The 12,559-nt window shown below is 36.3% G+C and overlaps 1 protein-coding gene across 1 annotated transcript in view; it reads left to right on the top strand.

The window, feature by feature from the left end:
• The first annotated feature begins 1,174 nt into the window (after positions 1-1,174).
• Positions 1,175-12,559, top strand: part of LOC145679589 (carbonic anhydrase 3-like) — a 34,636-nt gene continuing 23,251 nt past the window's right edge. The window contains exon 1 of the mRNA XM_081750166.1: positions 1,175-1,232. Within this exon, the coding sequence (XP_081606292.1) occupies positions 1,175-1,232 (58 nt within the window). The remainder of the gene's footprint in view (positions 1,233-12,559) is intronic.

The following is a 12,559-nucleotide window of genomic DNA, read 5'->3' on the forward strand; positions in this document are numbered from 1 at the left end:
CTTTTGGATGGGGTGGGGAGGCGCTCCAAAATACATGTTTTTAATGAGGAGGTTCACTATTTGTCCACTAGAGTGCAGTACTGCATGGGTGGAGGTATCTTTCTTGCTTTCAGAAAGTTGTAATGTGTAAACAGTGAATAGAAATATCGGGTTACAAGATTTTTTAATGACAGCTACAAGATTCTTGTAAAGTGACAACCCAGCCCAAGGTACAAAGATGCATAATAGATTTAGAGATCGCATGAGCGGTGGAATAAAACTTTTAAGTACTTCTTTTCCCTTTTCCCTTGAAAATTCTGTGTTTCTACAACCTAAAGTATATAAAGATTACTTATTAAAAATTTCAAAGCTGTACGTCTAATGGTTTTGGAGACTTGGTGAACTTTAAGATTTTTCGAGCTCTTCTTTCTCACCGCAGGAATCAAATTTCGTAAAATTTAGTCTTATCTACACCCTAAAAAGTAATGACATTTTTTTTTTATTCAAAAGGCCAAGGTTCATAAATTTTGGAAAGGAATTGTCTTATTAAGGATGTGATCATAGGTATGGTACATGCTACATAAAAAAGATAATGAAAATTCGAAATAATTGACAATATTAAAAAAAAAAAAAAAAGCTTTTTCTTACAATAACGGTGGATCATGGAGTAAGCAAATTTCAAAATTTTCGTCAAAAGTTAGCTATCATTGATCACATAAAAAAAAAAACACCATAAATAAGTTACATAATTATATGAATAACCAATTCTTCGCTATATCATCCCAACGTTATCATATTTATCACGGAACCGTGATATAGAAAAGGACAGAGAAAAAGTGCCAAGGACATGTAATATAAAGAATATGAGGAAAAAACGGAAGAGGTGGAGATATATTGGTTGAAGGGGAGGGGATGGAATAGGTAGGGAAAAACTGTTCTAGATTTAATGTCCACTATTCAAAGAACAGTGATAGATCACATGACTAGACTTCAACGGATGTGACGTCATATTCTGAATATTAAACCTATCTACATGTATGTGTGTGTGTGCGTAATACCTCTTCAATTGAAAGATTATGAAATTCACACACACAAACATTTTTCGCAAGCATACATACAGTACATACACGCGCATAGAAACGTGTAATCTATTTATGTTCCTAGTTCAGATATAGGTTGAATAATGTAAATTGTGATGGGTTTAGCTGGCGGTGTTGACATTTATCAACAATTCAAAGGAATTAATATTCTACGTAAGTATTTGATCTTTTGCCGTTACCTAGAGCAACAAATAACATACACATTTATCTTGATAGTTTTTTAAGTCCTTAAATTATCGTAGTCTGAATTCTGAAAGGGAAATGATAGGAGAACTAGATTTGCAAAACAAACCTTTAAGAGTCCCCATCACTGCCAAATTAAAATACCGCTAATTTTACAGTAATTATGTGATATCTTCAAATAGATAAAAGATAATTGAAAAGTGGAACAAGAGCTTGCTACCCAATATTATTTTACAAGAGATACCGTCATCACCACTCACGTATTTACGTTCAATTTCCAGTCATTTAGAAAATCGGCATTTATTTTCGCGTTTGAAATGGCTGCAAATGGAAAGCTACTAGGTGACTATTAATAACGGTACCTCATGCAAAATAATATTGTCTAGGGCGCTCTTGTTCCACATTTCGATTATCTTCTATATATTTGAAGATATCACATAATTACGGTAAAATTAGCGGTATTTTAATTTCGCAGTGATTAGGCTTCTTAACAAGAACAGTTTTTTTGAGCATGTAGTTACGAAGAAAGATACACCAAGTGTGTATAGTGTGCAGCAGTAATAGCCAATACCAGTCCGAAAAAAATGTTCCATCCGGATAAAAATTGAAATAAGATCAGATTTTTCCTTTTTATTTAAAATTCTTCTGTAATAAGAAGAGTACAGCTGGCCGTCATAATATATCTAACTTGAGACTTGACTTCTAACTGTAAAATATGTTCTTTACCAAAGCACGTTCTGAAAGCTAAAGCCGTTGATGCCGGGCATTTTTTGGAGGGGGGATGAAGATTTCATATAGTTACATTCAAATGTTCGTATCTGCAGCCAGGGGTACACCTTCAGAGGGGGTCCACCGGGTCCAGGCCACCCTAAAACTTATTAACTTAACATCCATCTGTACACTTTCTCAATAAAATTCTATTTGTTTAACAAAAAAATGATTGATGTAGAATGAAAGTTTGATCTTACACTTCATCTGTACTCTTTCTTTTATAAAAGTGATCTAGTTCTATCATTTTTATTTTAACTAAAAATGTAGGTGAAAGTATTTTACAATTATCGTCTTTTGGGATGTAGAATAATACCCGTTCAATACTACATAGACGTCCCAAGGGTGCCGATTTCTCTGTAACTTTGGGGGGCGGGCAGCAATTCAGATGCAGAATGCGCACATGAGGATTTTAAGACAAATTGAATTCAAATTATGCCAAATATTGTAAGTGCGGGGCCCACATGAGCTTTGGGGGGCCCGAGGGACCCGTCGCAACAAGAATTTCTGGGTGTGCGGCTGGTTCCCCCCGTAAATGACTTTGACGCGTGAAACAAGTAGCAGGATATCCAGGATAGAACAAAGATTCAAGAAACGTATGACTTGAGCCCATTTAGTGAATCTTCGTTTCAGGGGAGGAAAGGGAATCGAAAATGGCCCCCAAATATGATTGTTATTAGGATCATGCTAGTGGGCCTTATAAAATTTTAATACTTTTTACGCCCGTCTGTCCGTTACTCCACACGATAAGTTGAACGAACGCCAATTTTTTAATTTTATTTTCTGCAATAGACAGAACGGTTATCTTGGCCGAATTCTTTAATAGAGTCAATCCGTTAAGATCTTCACGGGTAACGGTGGTTATCCATATCTCGTTTAAAATCCATAAAATTCCCTCACTTTTATGCAAGCTGAGAGCTCCAACGTGGCTACGCGGTTAGCGTGCGCGCCTTTGGTGCGGGAGACCCGGGTTCTATTCCCGACGGGAGCTCATGTGGTCCAGATTCCACGTTAATCAGTATGTCCACGTCTCATACCGACGTTACTCAAAATCTACTCAACCAACTTTTATGCAACTTGGACAGCAGCAAAGCAATGCTGGTTGCCTAAAATACAAGGATAAGTATTTTTTCTTATTGTCACTTTCTCGGCCGAGTTCGTTGTTAATAGAGTCAGTCGGTTAACATTTTCATGGGTGACATTGCCCTTAGCAGTGGTTGTCCATATCCTTTGCATGGAATACTGACAACTTCAACTACCAGCATAAATGAAAGTTTCGTGTGATCGGTTTTACACTCTTGGCAGAGTTTGTTTTACCTTAGCACACATGCCTCATAAATTAACCGCCACTGGTGTAAAGTATTGTACACATAAAAAAGTGAATCAAAGTTGCTAAAAAAAAGGAGATGAAAAGTTACTGAGTTTCATAAATGTCAGTGTAGAGAAGAGTGGAGAGAACATAGTGTATATCAAACGAAAAAAAAAGAATGTTAACAGAAATTGTCAAGAACAATACAGGGTGGTCCGGAAGTGGGCGTATCCCCCTTTAGTTTCAACAGTATAGTGTTAATGGACATTCTTACTTGGAGATGCTTAATGAGTGGTTGGTGCCTCAACTGCAGTGTTGGGTAAGTTACTTGTAAAAGTGTAACGCGTTACAAGTTACTTTACTTTCTCTTAAAATGTAACGCGTTAGTAACGCGTTACTTGCCCCAAAAAAGTAACTGTTACTTTACTTCGAAAGTAACGCGTTACTAACGCGTTACTAACGCGTTACTTTTAGGTCCAAAACTTTAAAAATATGAGAAAAAATATGACTTAAATTTTCCGCACTACTATTACTACCGCTATTATTATTATTATTATTATTATTATTATTATTATTATTATTATTATTATTATTATTATTATTATTATTATTATTATTGCAAGTTCTGAATCGCTTTATGTAAATGCAAGGACAAATTTTTACTTGATATATGAACATTTCAATATAATGTAACACTGATAAAATGCCATACTGCGTTACTCGTAGGGATGGACACGTGAGAGTTCGAGGGAGTTTTCTTTCAAACTCGATTCGACTAGAAACAGACATCTTTGAGCTCGAACCGAAAACTAGGCTTGAAAATTTTCCTCCAACTCTACTCGAATTGGGGTCGAGTTTCGAGTCGACTCGAGCCAAATCCGGTGTGTAGTTTCGAATACTTCTTCAAGTATATTACATAGACAGTATAATTATTATCAATGATTACTACTACTACAACTTATATTATTATTATTATTATTATTATTATTATTATTATTATTATTATTATTATTATTATTATTATTATTAATTAATTAATTAATTAATTAATTATAACAATATTGTATATAAAAATGAAAGATGAGCGGTTTGTAAGTGAATACTAAAAAACTAGTTGATTACCAACCTCGGTAGTCGTGAAGTCTAGGAGTCAATGACATTGTTCACGAGCTTCTGAATATGGGTTGAAGGTCTAGGTTGAGTATTCGGGCTCGAGCCAAACAATGTTAAACGTTATAGGGCACTGGCCAAATATCTTCAAAACTGCTCGGTCCGAGTTTAGAATTGTCAACGACTCGAGCAACTCGGTTCACACCTTATTCACTATCGACCCGAACCGAGAAGTGAGCTAGCCACCAGCTCACCAAACCGACTCGCCTACAGCCCTCGGCTCAGTTGAGCCGAACCGAGCAAATGGCTCATCCCTACCAAGCCAGCTCGAGCCGATGGTTCACCCCAAGTGAGCCGGCTCGAGCCATCTTCTCAGTTGAGTCGAGCCTAGCTGAGCTTGTTATAAAAAATCTCTTGTGGTCTCGCTATCGAGACGAGACGAGATGCGAGCAGTGTCCCTTCTCGTGAGCAACACTAAAAGTATTCCACATTACTGTTTAGCTTACATTTCTCATGGCTTTCGTTTTCCAGTGTAATCAGGCCATGATTTCAAGACAACTTAAAATGAACAAGCCATTTATCAAACTTGACTGGACTCGAAACTCGACGGGAAAAACTGAATCGGCTCGGAACTCGACTTGAGGATATTACCCTTGATTTGACTCGAAACTCGACTTGAATTCGAGTCGAGTCGAGTTTTAGCTTGACTCGTGCTTATCCCTATGCGTTAGAAAAAATGGTTGCTTATTATTATTCTGCTAAACTAATTATATAATAAAAACAATGTTATGTAAAATTAAAAATACAGAATATAGAGAAGCATTACACTACTCTATAATCAACGGGACTCTAGGATAAGCAAACTGATCTGAAAGAACTCCAATATTACATACCATCAGCAAATTATTTTCTAGTAATAAAGTAGTCCTGCTCATCAGAACACAGTTTATTCATATTAACCCCTTACAGTAAATCGTTAATTATGGCACCCTAGTTGTTGATAAATATTTTCCGCCGGGGCACTTCAGACACTGTACTTTTAAATTCTGTCCAAGCACAATCACCTCAGCTCTTAAGAAAAAAGTCTTCTTTCAAATGTTCGAACGGTAAAATATTTTCGTTCTCCATCTTTATAAAAACAATACCAATCAAAGTAAAATAGACTACCGGTATCACTGCACTCCTACCTAGTTCACTCACTGAATGTATTGATTTGGAGCTGTCAAAATCTACGACAAAATCTTCCAGTGCTTGCAATCAGTACACGTGATTTCCCTAAGACTGTCCTCATCTTCAGAAAACAGCAAGTGGCACTACGAACTTATCTGTTTCTCTGTGTGTCTGTGACTGTCGGTCACTGACATACGTAGTTCATGCTCGATTGTTTCATTCTGAGAAATTCACTTACAGGGAAGGAACATTTGTTTCCGAAAAAAAATATACATATATTGTAGTTACTCATCCGAAATGTAACGCGGAAAAAGTAACGCAAACTAGGTACGTTACTTAAAAAATTGTAACGCGTTACCGTTACAGTTACTTTTGAAAAGATGTAACACGTTACTAGGAAAGTTACTTAAAAAGTAACGCGTTACAAGTAACGCGTTACTTGCGTTACGTTACTTCCCAACACTGCTCAACTGGAAAAAAAATGGTATCAAAAACATTGATTGATACAGCAGGATGGAGCACCAGCGCACTTACGATTCATGTGCGTAGTTACCTGAATCAGATATTTTTTGGGCGTTGCATTGGAAGAGGTTATGCATCTTCACCAGCTCCCTTTGCCTGGTTTCCAAGAAGTCCCGATCTGACGACACCAGACAATGCTCTCTGGGGTTTCATAAAGCAACAAGTAAAAAACATTCGATATCACGCAACGCAGGAATTACGAGCAGCTGTGGCACAGGCCTTCACCCTCGTGACTCCGGAGTATCTGCGAGAACTTGGCACAGAATTCAGCTGTGTTACGACATGGATGGTGATCATACGGATATTTATGACTCTTTAGACTCTTACGACTTCAAGGCAACTGTGATCAGACAATCTAACATAACTAACACTATACTGTTGAAACTAAGGGGGGTATGGTAGACCACCCTGTGCAATTCTTAAAGAGGGAGTGAAATTAGTTACTACTGTGTTATTTGAGAAGTAATTATCTGATTAAGAAGACGATGGAAGGTATGGAGAAGACAAAAGAGTGAGAAGAAGAAATATCTTGTAATGAGAAGATGCGATGGAAGATAAAGGATAAAGAGAAGAATAAGATCATAAATTGTATACGATATTGAAGTGGATAATTACTATATCAGAACGAGAAAAATGATGCAGAACCTTAGGGTTGTCTATAATATTGGAGTTGACACAGTCTTGTCTCAAAAAGGTCTCATGAAAATGATTCTCATCCCAGAAAGTGTGTATATTTCTATTGGAAAACGGTGTCTCAGATGTAACAATGTGGATGGTCAATAGGTCAGTGGTCTCGGATATTAGGGTCAATAGCTCAGTCCCATCGTGTGTTCAAGTCTACCGAACAGCACGGATGCTTTTAACTGTTATCGAAGTTCCTATATTCGTGTCCCCGTCTTGTATGATAAACTAGAACAGCGTTTCCCAACCGGTGTGCCGCGGCACACTGGTGTGCCGCGAGGAAATGAAAACAAAATTATTAATTATATAGCAACCAAATTACAAGACAGGAAAAATGTGCATTTGTATTTGACATTACTATAAACCTCTACAATGAAAAAAATATTGTAATTGTATATACATACATTACTACTACACAGATTGTATTTCGAAAACAGATTTTTATTAATATTTAAAATTGTGACGTATATTAACCATGTTAATAAATTATAAGTTTCACATTGTGTTACTTGTCTGTACATTTTTAATGTTCAAAAAAAGTATTTATTATCATTGTTATGACCATTATTGCTTCTTTCTTGTTACAGGTTATTTCATAACTTGAAAATTTAAAATCTCATTCTATCTTTTCGACAAAGCAAACACTCATACAAATTACCTCCATCTGTTTTAAAAGTACAAGAGATTTTTTGTTCGTTTGTAATTTAGTGATCTTCCTTAGTGAAAGGTTGGATACAGTCTTCAAAAATAAAGTGTATTTTTAAAAGCCTGAGTCCTATATTTCATTGGAATTGTTTTCTATTTTTGAATTACAATGAAAAATAAGTATAAAGATTTACGATGGGGGAAAACTAGTGATCGAGCTTTCTTCCCTGTGAGAAGGAGGTCAGTAATCACAGAAAAAAAATTACCACGGTATTTTCTATTTAATACTACTACTAATAATAATAATATGTATGAGTGTGCCGCAAGAATTCAAGTTACACCCGTAGTGTGCCGCAACTTGATAAAGGTTGGGAAACGCTGAAGTAGAATATCTAAAAAAAAAAAAAATGTTAAGTAGACGACCAAGATCTATTAAGAAACCAAAAACATGTCCTCAAAGAAATTTAATATCGACTGAAAGCAGCGAATTCGAGTTATTATGAAGTCCAAACTCTTTTGTCTTCGCAAATTCTATCGAAGTAGTTGAATCTGACAACATACAAATCGATAATTATGGTGCTGAAACATGGTGCTTACTTTGAGGGAAGAACACAATATGAAAGTATTTAGACATACATTCCTGAGGTCCTAAGATAGACGGGAGTGGAGAATAGACTGAAATAGTGTGACGTCACATCCTTTGCGTTACTATGGTGATCGCCATTTTATTTTCTATACAAACACGAGCGAAGGCTGAGAAATAGCGCAAAAATGGTTGTGTTATGTACCTGATTGTAAACATTATAGCGATAGCTATTTTTTACATTTCCCATGAATAAAGCAGAAAAAAGGAGATGGAAAAAACAAATAGGTAGGTACCGGTAATATTTAGTTTCATAGAGAGAAAATTATAGGCCTATACTGACAAGTATTAAAGTGCAAGTTTACATTCCTTCGGAAATGTTCTTTTTCATATCGTACTTTTGTTTATTTTTTTCATTTTGATATTTACAATATCTGTCAAAGTGTATCCACCTTATTCACTATAAGTTTAAATTTTTCACTCAGTGGTATCGATGTTACATACAGTATTCCAAGCACGAAGAATTACTGTTTTAACAGTTGTTTAAAAATATATGCAGAACCACTCATGACTAGTTGTTTCTTGTTGTACCTTTTTCCACCAACTTCACTTCGTGCTCAAAGTATTTGAACATTCTAAATAATTTCACAGACATTGTTCTTATGCACATGAAACTACAAACATCTCATACTTCAACTCACGATTGTGTAGAAAACAAAATGGCGATCACCATGGTAACGGAGAGGAAATGACGTCACTACTATTTCAGTCTATGGCAGAAATCTAACGAGGAACTGCATAATTTACACCGTTTATTTAGCATTGTTAAAATCGTTAAGTCTGGCAGACTCAGGTGGGCAGGTCATGCAGCCAGAATGAAGAAAAAGAAGAAAGAAAGAAAAAGAAAAAGAAAAAAAGAAAAAACTAGGAATGCTTTCAAAACTGTAACTGGGAATCAAATCAGAAACAGGCCATTAGAAAGACCGAAGCCCATATGAGAGGGTAATATTAAGATGAATCTTGTAGAGCTTTAGAGAATGCAACATTGAACCTTCGGGTTCCATAGGTTATAGAGTTAGCTATATGAGCAACGAGGCAAGTATAGAAGTTAAGGACAATTTAAAAAAAAAAAAGAAAGAAAGAAAGAAAGAATGGCAGAGCGCTGATCTTTTGCACGAAGGGTTCTGTTAGATCCACGGTTAATGGACATTATAGTATCCGTCAGTTTTCTAGATATTCTTCCGTTTCCTCCCACATTCACATTCCACTAATTAATTTCCTAATCATTCACTCTTATTGCTCATCCTTCTCTTTTAGCCTAAAAAACATAATCGTGGAACATGAAACTAGAAACTTTATTTTATTTCTATTGGACGAGTTTTGTCTCATGTCGTCTCTTGAACAATTCTACGTAAGTGCAAACACGATATTGGATGTTCAGTTCTTGAAGAAACTGGCCCCGAGGCTGAGTTGATGGATGTTGGTCTGATTTTGCTGATATTTTGGGGAACGACCTCATGGTTACCTTGTCAGGTTTTAGTTGTGACTTAAAGTAAGCTTCAGAACATCCTTGTCAAGTAAGGATGGGTTATGTTCACGAGACTCCTCGACTAAAGTGGACTTCCAAGTTCGTGTGCATATCGCATGCCACCAATGCCAGAATACACGTCCTGAATGTTGATCAAGAATTGTTTTAACATTTGTCGCCAATCTCTCACGATATAATCTTGATGATTGTATGTAGTTGAAATGCCTGAGAACATTCTGGAATTAAACAAATTGATCGCAATAGGTAGACGCGAATTCGAGTTGCTCCTTTTTATTTCTGTGCATATGAACATATTTAATACATGAGGTCTAATTTTTCCCATATGTTTTCCCAGTGATTTTTAGTTTCTTTAACAAGCTCTGACTTATGTGAGCCCCCCTTTTCTCGTGATTTTCACTTTTGGTTTTGTAAAGTACTGTGAATGGTGTACTTATTTGAGGTGAATGTTGCACTTTTAGGCTAATGATTATGGCCAGGTCGCTGATTATATGCTTCAGGACTTCTGCATTCCCTTGTTTCTGTGATTTCGACAAAACAGTGCTTAACCATAGCCCCAACGACACATAGAGAACCTCCTCTCAATTTTCGGCGTCGTTTTGTTTTGCGTTTGTGGAGATGACATTCGTCCACCTCCACGAAGCTTTCATCATTTACGTACAGCAAAATAGCATATTTTTTAAAAACAATTTTGTCCAATCTGAAATCGCACGTGGGGTAACATCATTTCTTTCGAAAGCATAGATTCATCGGCAGTCCTTTACTTGTAGAACAATGTAATTGAGATGAAAGATCTGACTGTAAGTGAATATCAGTTCTCGAAAACTGTGTTGTGGAACGCGGAGTGTCGCTGTGCACATGGGAAGTTGGATTTTCTTTTGAGACTCTTGGGCTTTGAACTATTTCGGATCCTGCATCCTTTGTTTATGCAGCGAAAGCCCCAGCCCGATTTGAAATATTTCTGACTTGTTTGCATTAATCTTCTGATCGATGAATCAGTGGTGAATCTAATCTGGGGCCGGGGGTCTAGGCTCCCAGTTTTTTGAGCAACAAAAATAACTTAGCGCGATTATTCGCATATTTCTAAAAGTTGCGTTCTATTTCTATAGTAAGCGTTGCCTTTTATTTGAGGGTTGGCATATGAACACTATAGAGACCCGTTTTTATCCAGATTTCCAATTTTTACACCAATCGCTATTTTCAACAAAATAAGAGAATACTTTCTCTATAACAAACAAGACTTAGATATCTGGAAATCTAACAAACTAATATTCTATCAAAATTTGTCAAGATAGGTTTATCACTTTTGTGTGCCTTTTTTTCTTTATTTGGTATATTTTTCTCACAAAATTTAGCAGACTTGCCTTTAGCTGGCTAAGCGTTGGTTGTTTGGATTGTAATTCTATACGGGTCTACTGGTTGGTTGTTGCACAAGCCTTCGGCCTGCTGTACATTACACGTTATAATCGTGTTAATTTAAAAGTTCTAATTGATTCCATTTAACACATTTATTTATTTTACTCTAAAATTCATACCATATTTGTATGTAATTATTAAAGAATGTCATTATACAAAACAATTCCGTAGGTAGCGACATGTATTAGCTTCAGGCAGGCAAAAAATAGTGCACATAGCAACATCTATTAGCGTCAGATAGGAATATGATAGCGCACATAGCGACATCTATTAGCATCAGGCAGAAAATTGATAGCTCACAAAGCGACATCTATTAGCGTCATATAGGAAAATGTTAGCGCACATAACGACATCTATTGGCGTCAGGCACGCAAATGATAGCGCACTAGCGACATCTGTTAGCGTATTTATTTATTATTAGCAATTAGCGTGAAGCACTGAAACGTTTGCGCTTATTTTCAAAAATTGTCATTGAGCCCCTTGTGTTTCTACAACCAACATTTCACGTCTTTCCAGCATAGTTGTATAACATTCCAGGATATTTGTGTTATTCCCAGACTGCCATTTTCTTTTTTTGTATTATAAAAATAAGATTTGCAGGACAGAGGCTATGTGAGACGTGAATCTACATCTTAACGTCAAATCTATACTACATAAGCTACCTCTGGAATAGAATCCTGGTCTCCTACGCTAGTTATTGTAGCTACGAGAAAGCTAAAAAGCTACACTGTAAAAGTCGTTGTGTTATTTCAACGACATGCCTATGTGTTAACACGATTGTGTTAAAATATAACACAAACAGGTGGTTAGAACAACTCACTCTTCATTTGGAGTTGTGTCAAATGCCGGTAGTTGTAGTGACACACAGCCTGTGTGTTAAATTAACACAAATGTAGAATTTTCGGTGTTATTTTCTGCGTTGCTGCCGAATATATTGGGCATCTAATTATAAAGGCTCGTGAATTGAAGCTACAGACAAACGCAGTAGAAAGAAATAAAACAAATCCAGGTATACTCAAAATTTCAACATGCAAACCGCGCGATGTGTTTTCAATTGTTTTACATAATGTTTCTGAAGAAATATGTCAACAGCAAGAAACAACATTATATTACTGTGTCACTTCCACACTGCACTAGAGTTCACCAGCCAGCACCGGGGACTGTGCTTCAAAAACGGCGGAAAACAAGTAGAATTACGATTAAGAGGCAAACATGTTATAAGGATATAGGTAAGAGTTTCCTATCATTTTTGAACAAGACTTGGTGAAGGTTGTGTTTCGCACCTTCACAATAAATCTTGGGGAGCACGGCAGAAACTTTTATGAAGATTTTCTATATGAAGTGTTCTGTAGTTTACTATTTTTATTTTAAAATTACAATCTTTGGTAAGCGTAAGCATGCACACCACAAGCTTTTCCATCACATGATTACATCAACACCGCCCACGGAGTTATTTCAACATTGAAATATGTGTCGTAGTAACACAGAAGTGGAATCGAACTAACACCAAAACGGTGTTAATCTAGTGGTCTGGCCTTGAATTTTAA

This window comes from Thermobia domestica, chromosome 2 (genome assembly GCF_964235325.1).
Source record: "Thermobia domestica chromosome 2, izTheDome1.hap1.1, whole genome shotgun sequence".
Classification (NCBI taxonomy): Eukaryota; Metazoa; Arthropoda; class Insecta; order Zygentoma; family Lepismatidae; genus Thermobia; species Thermobia domestica.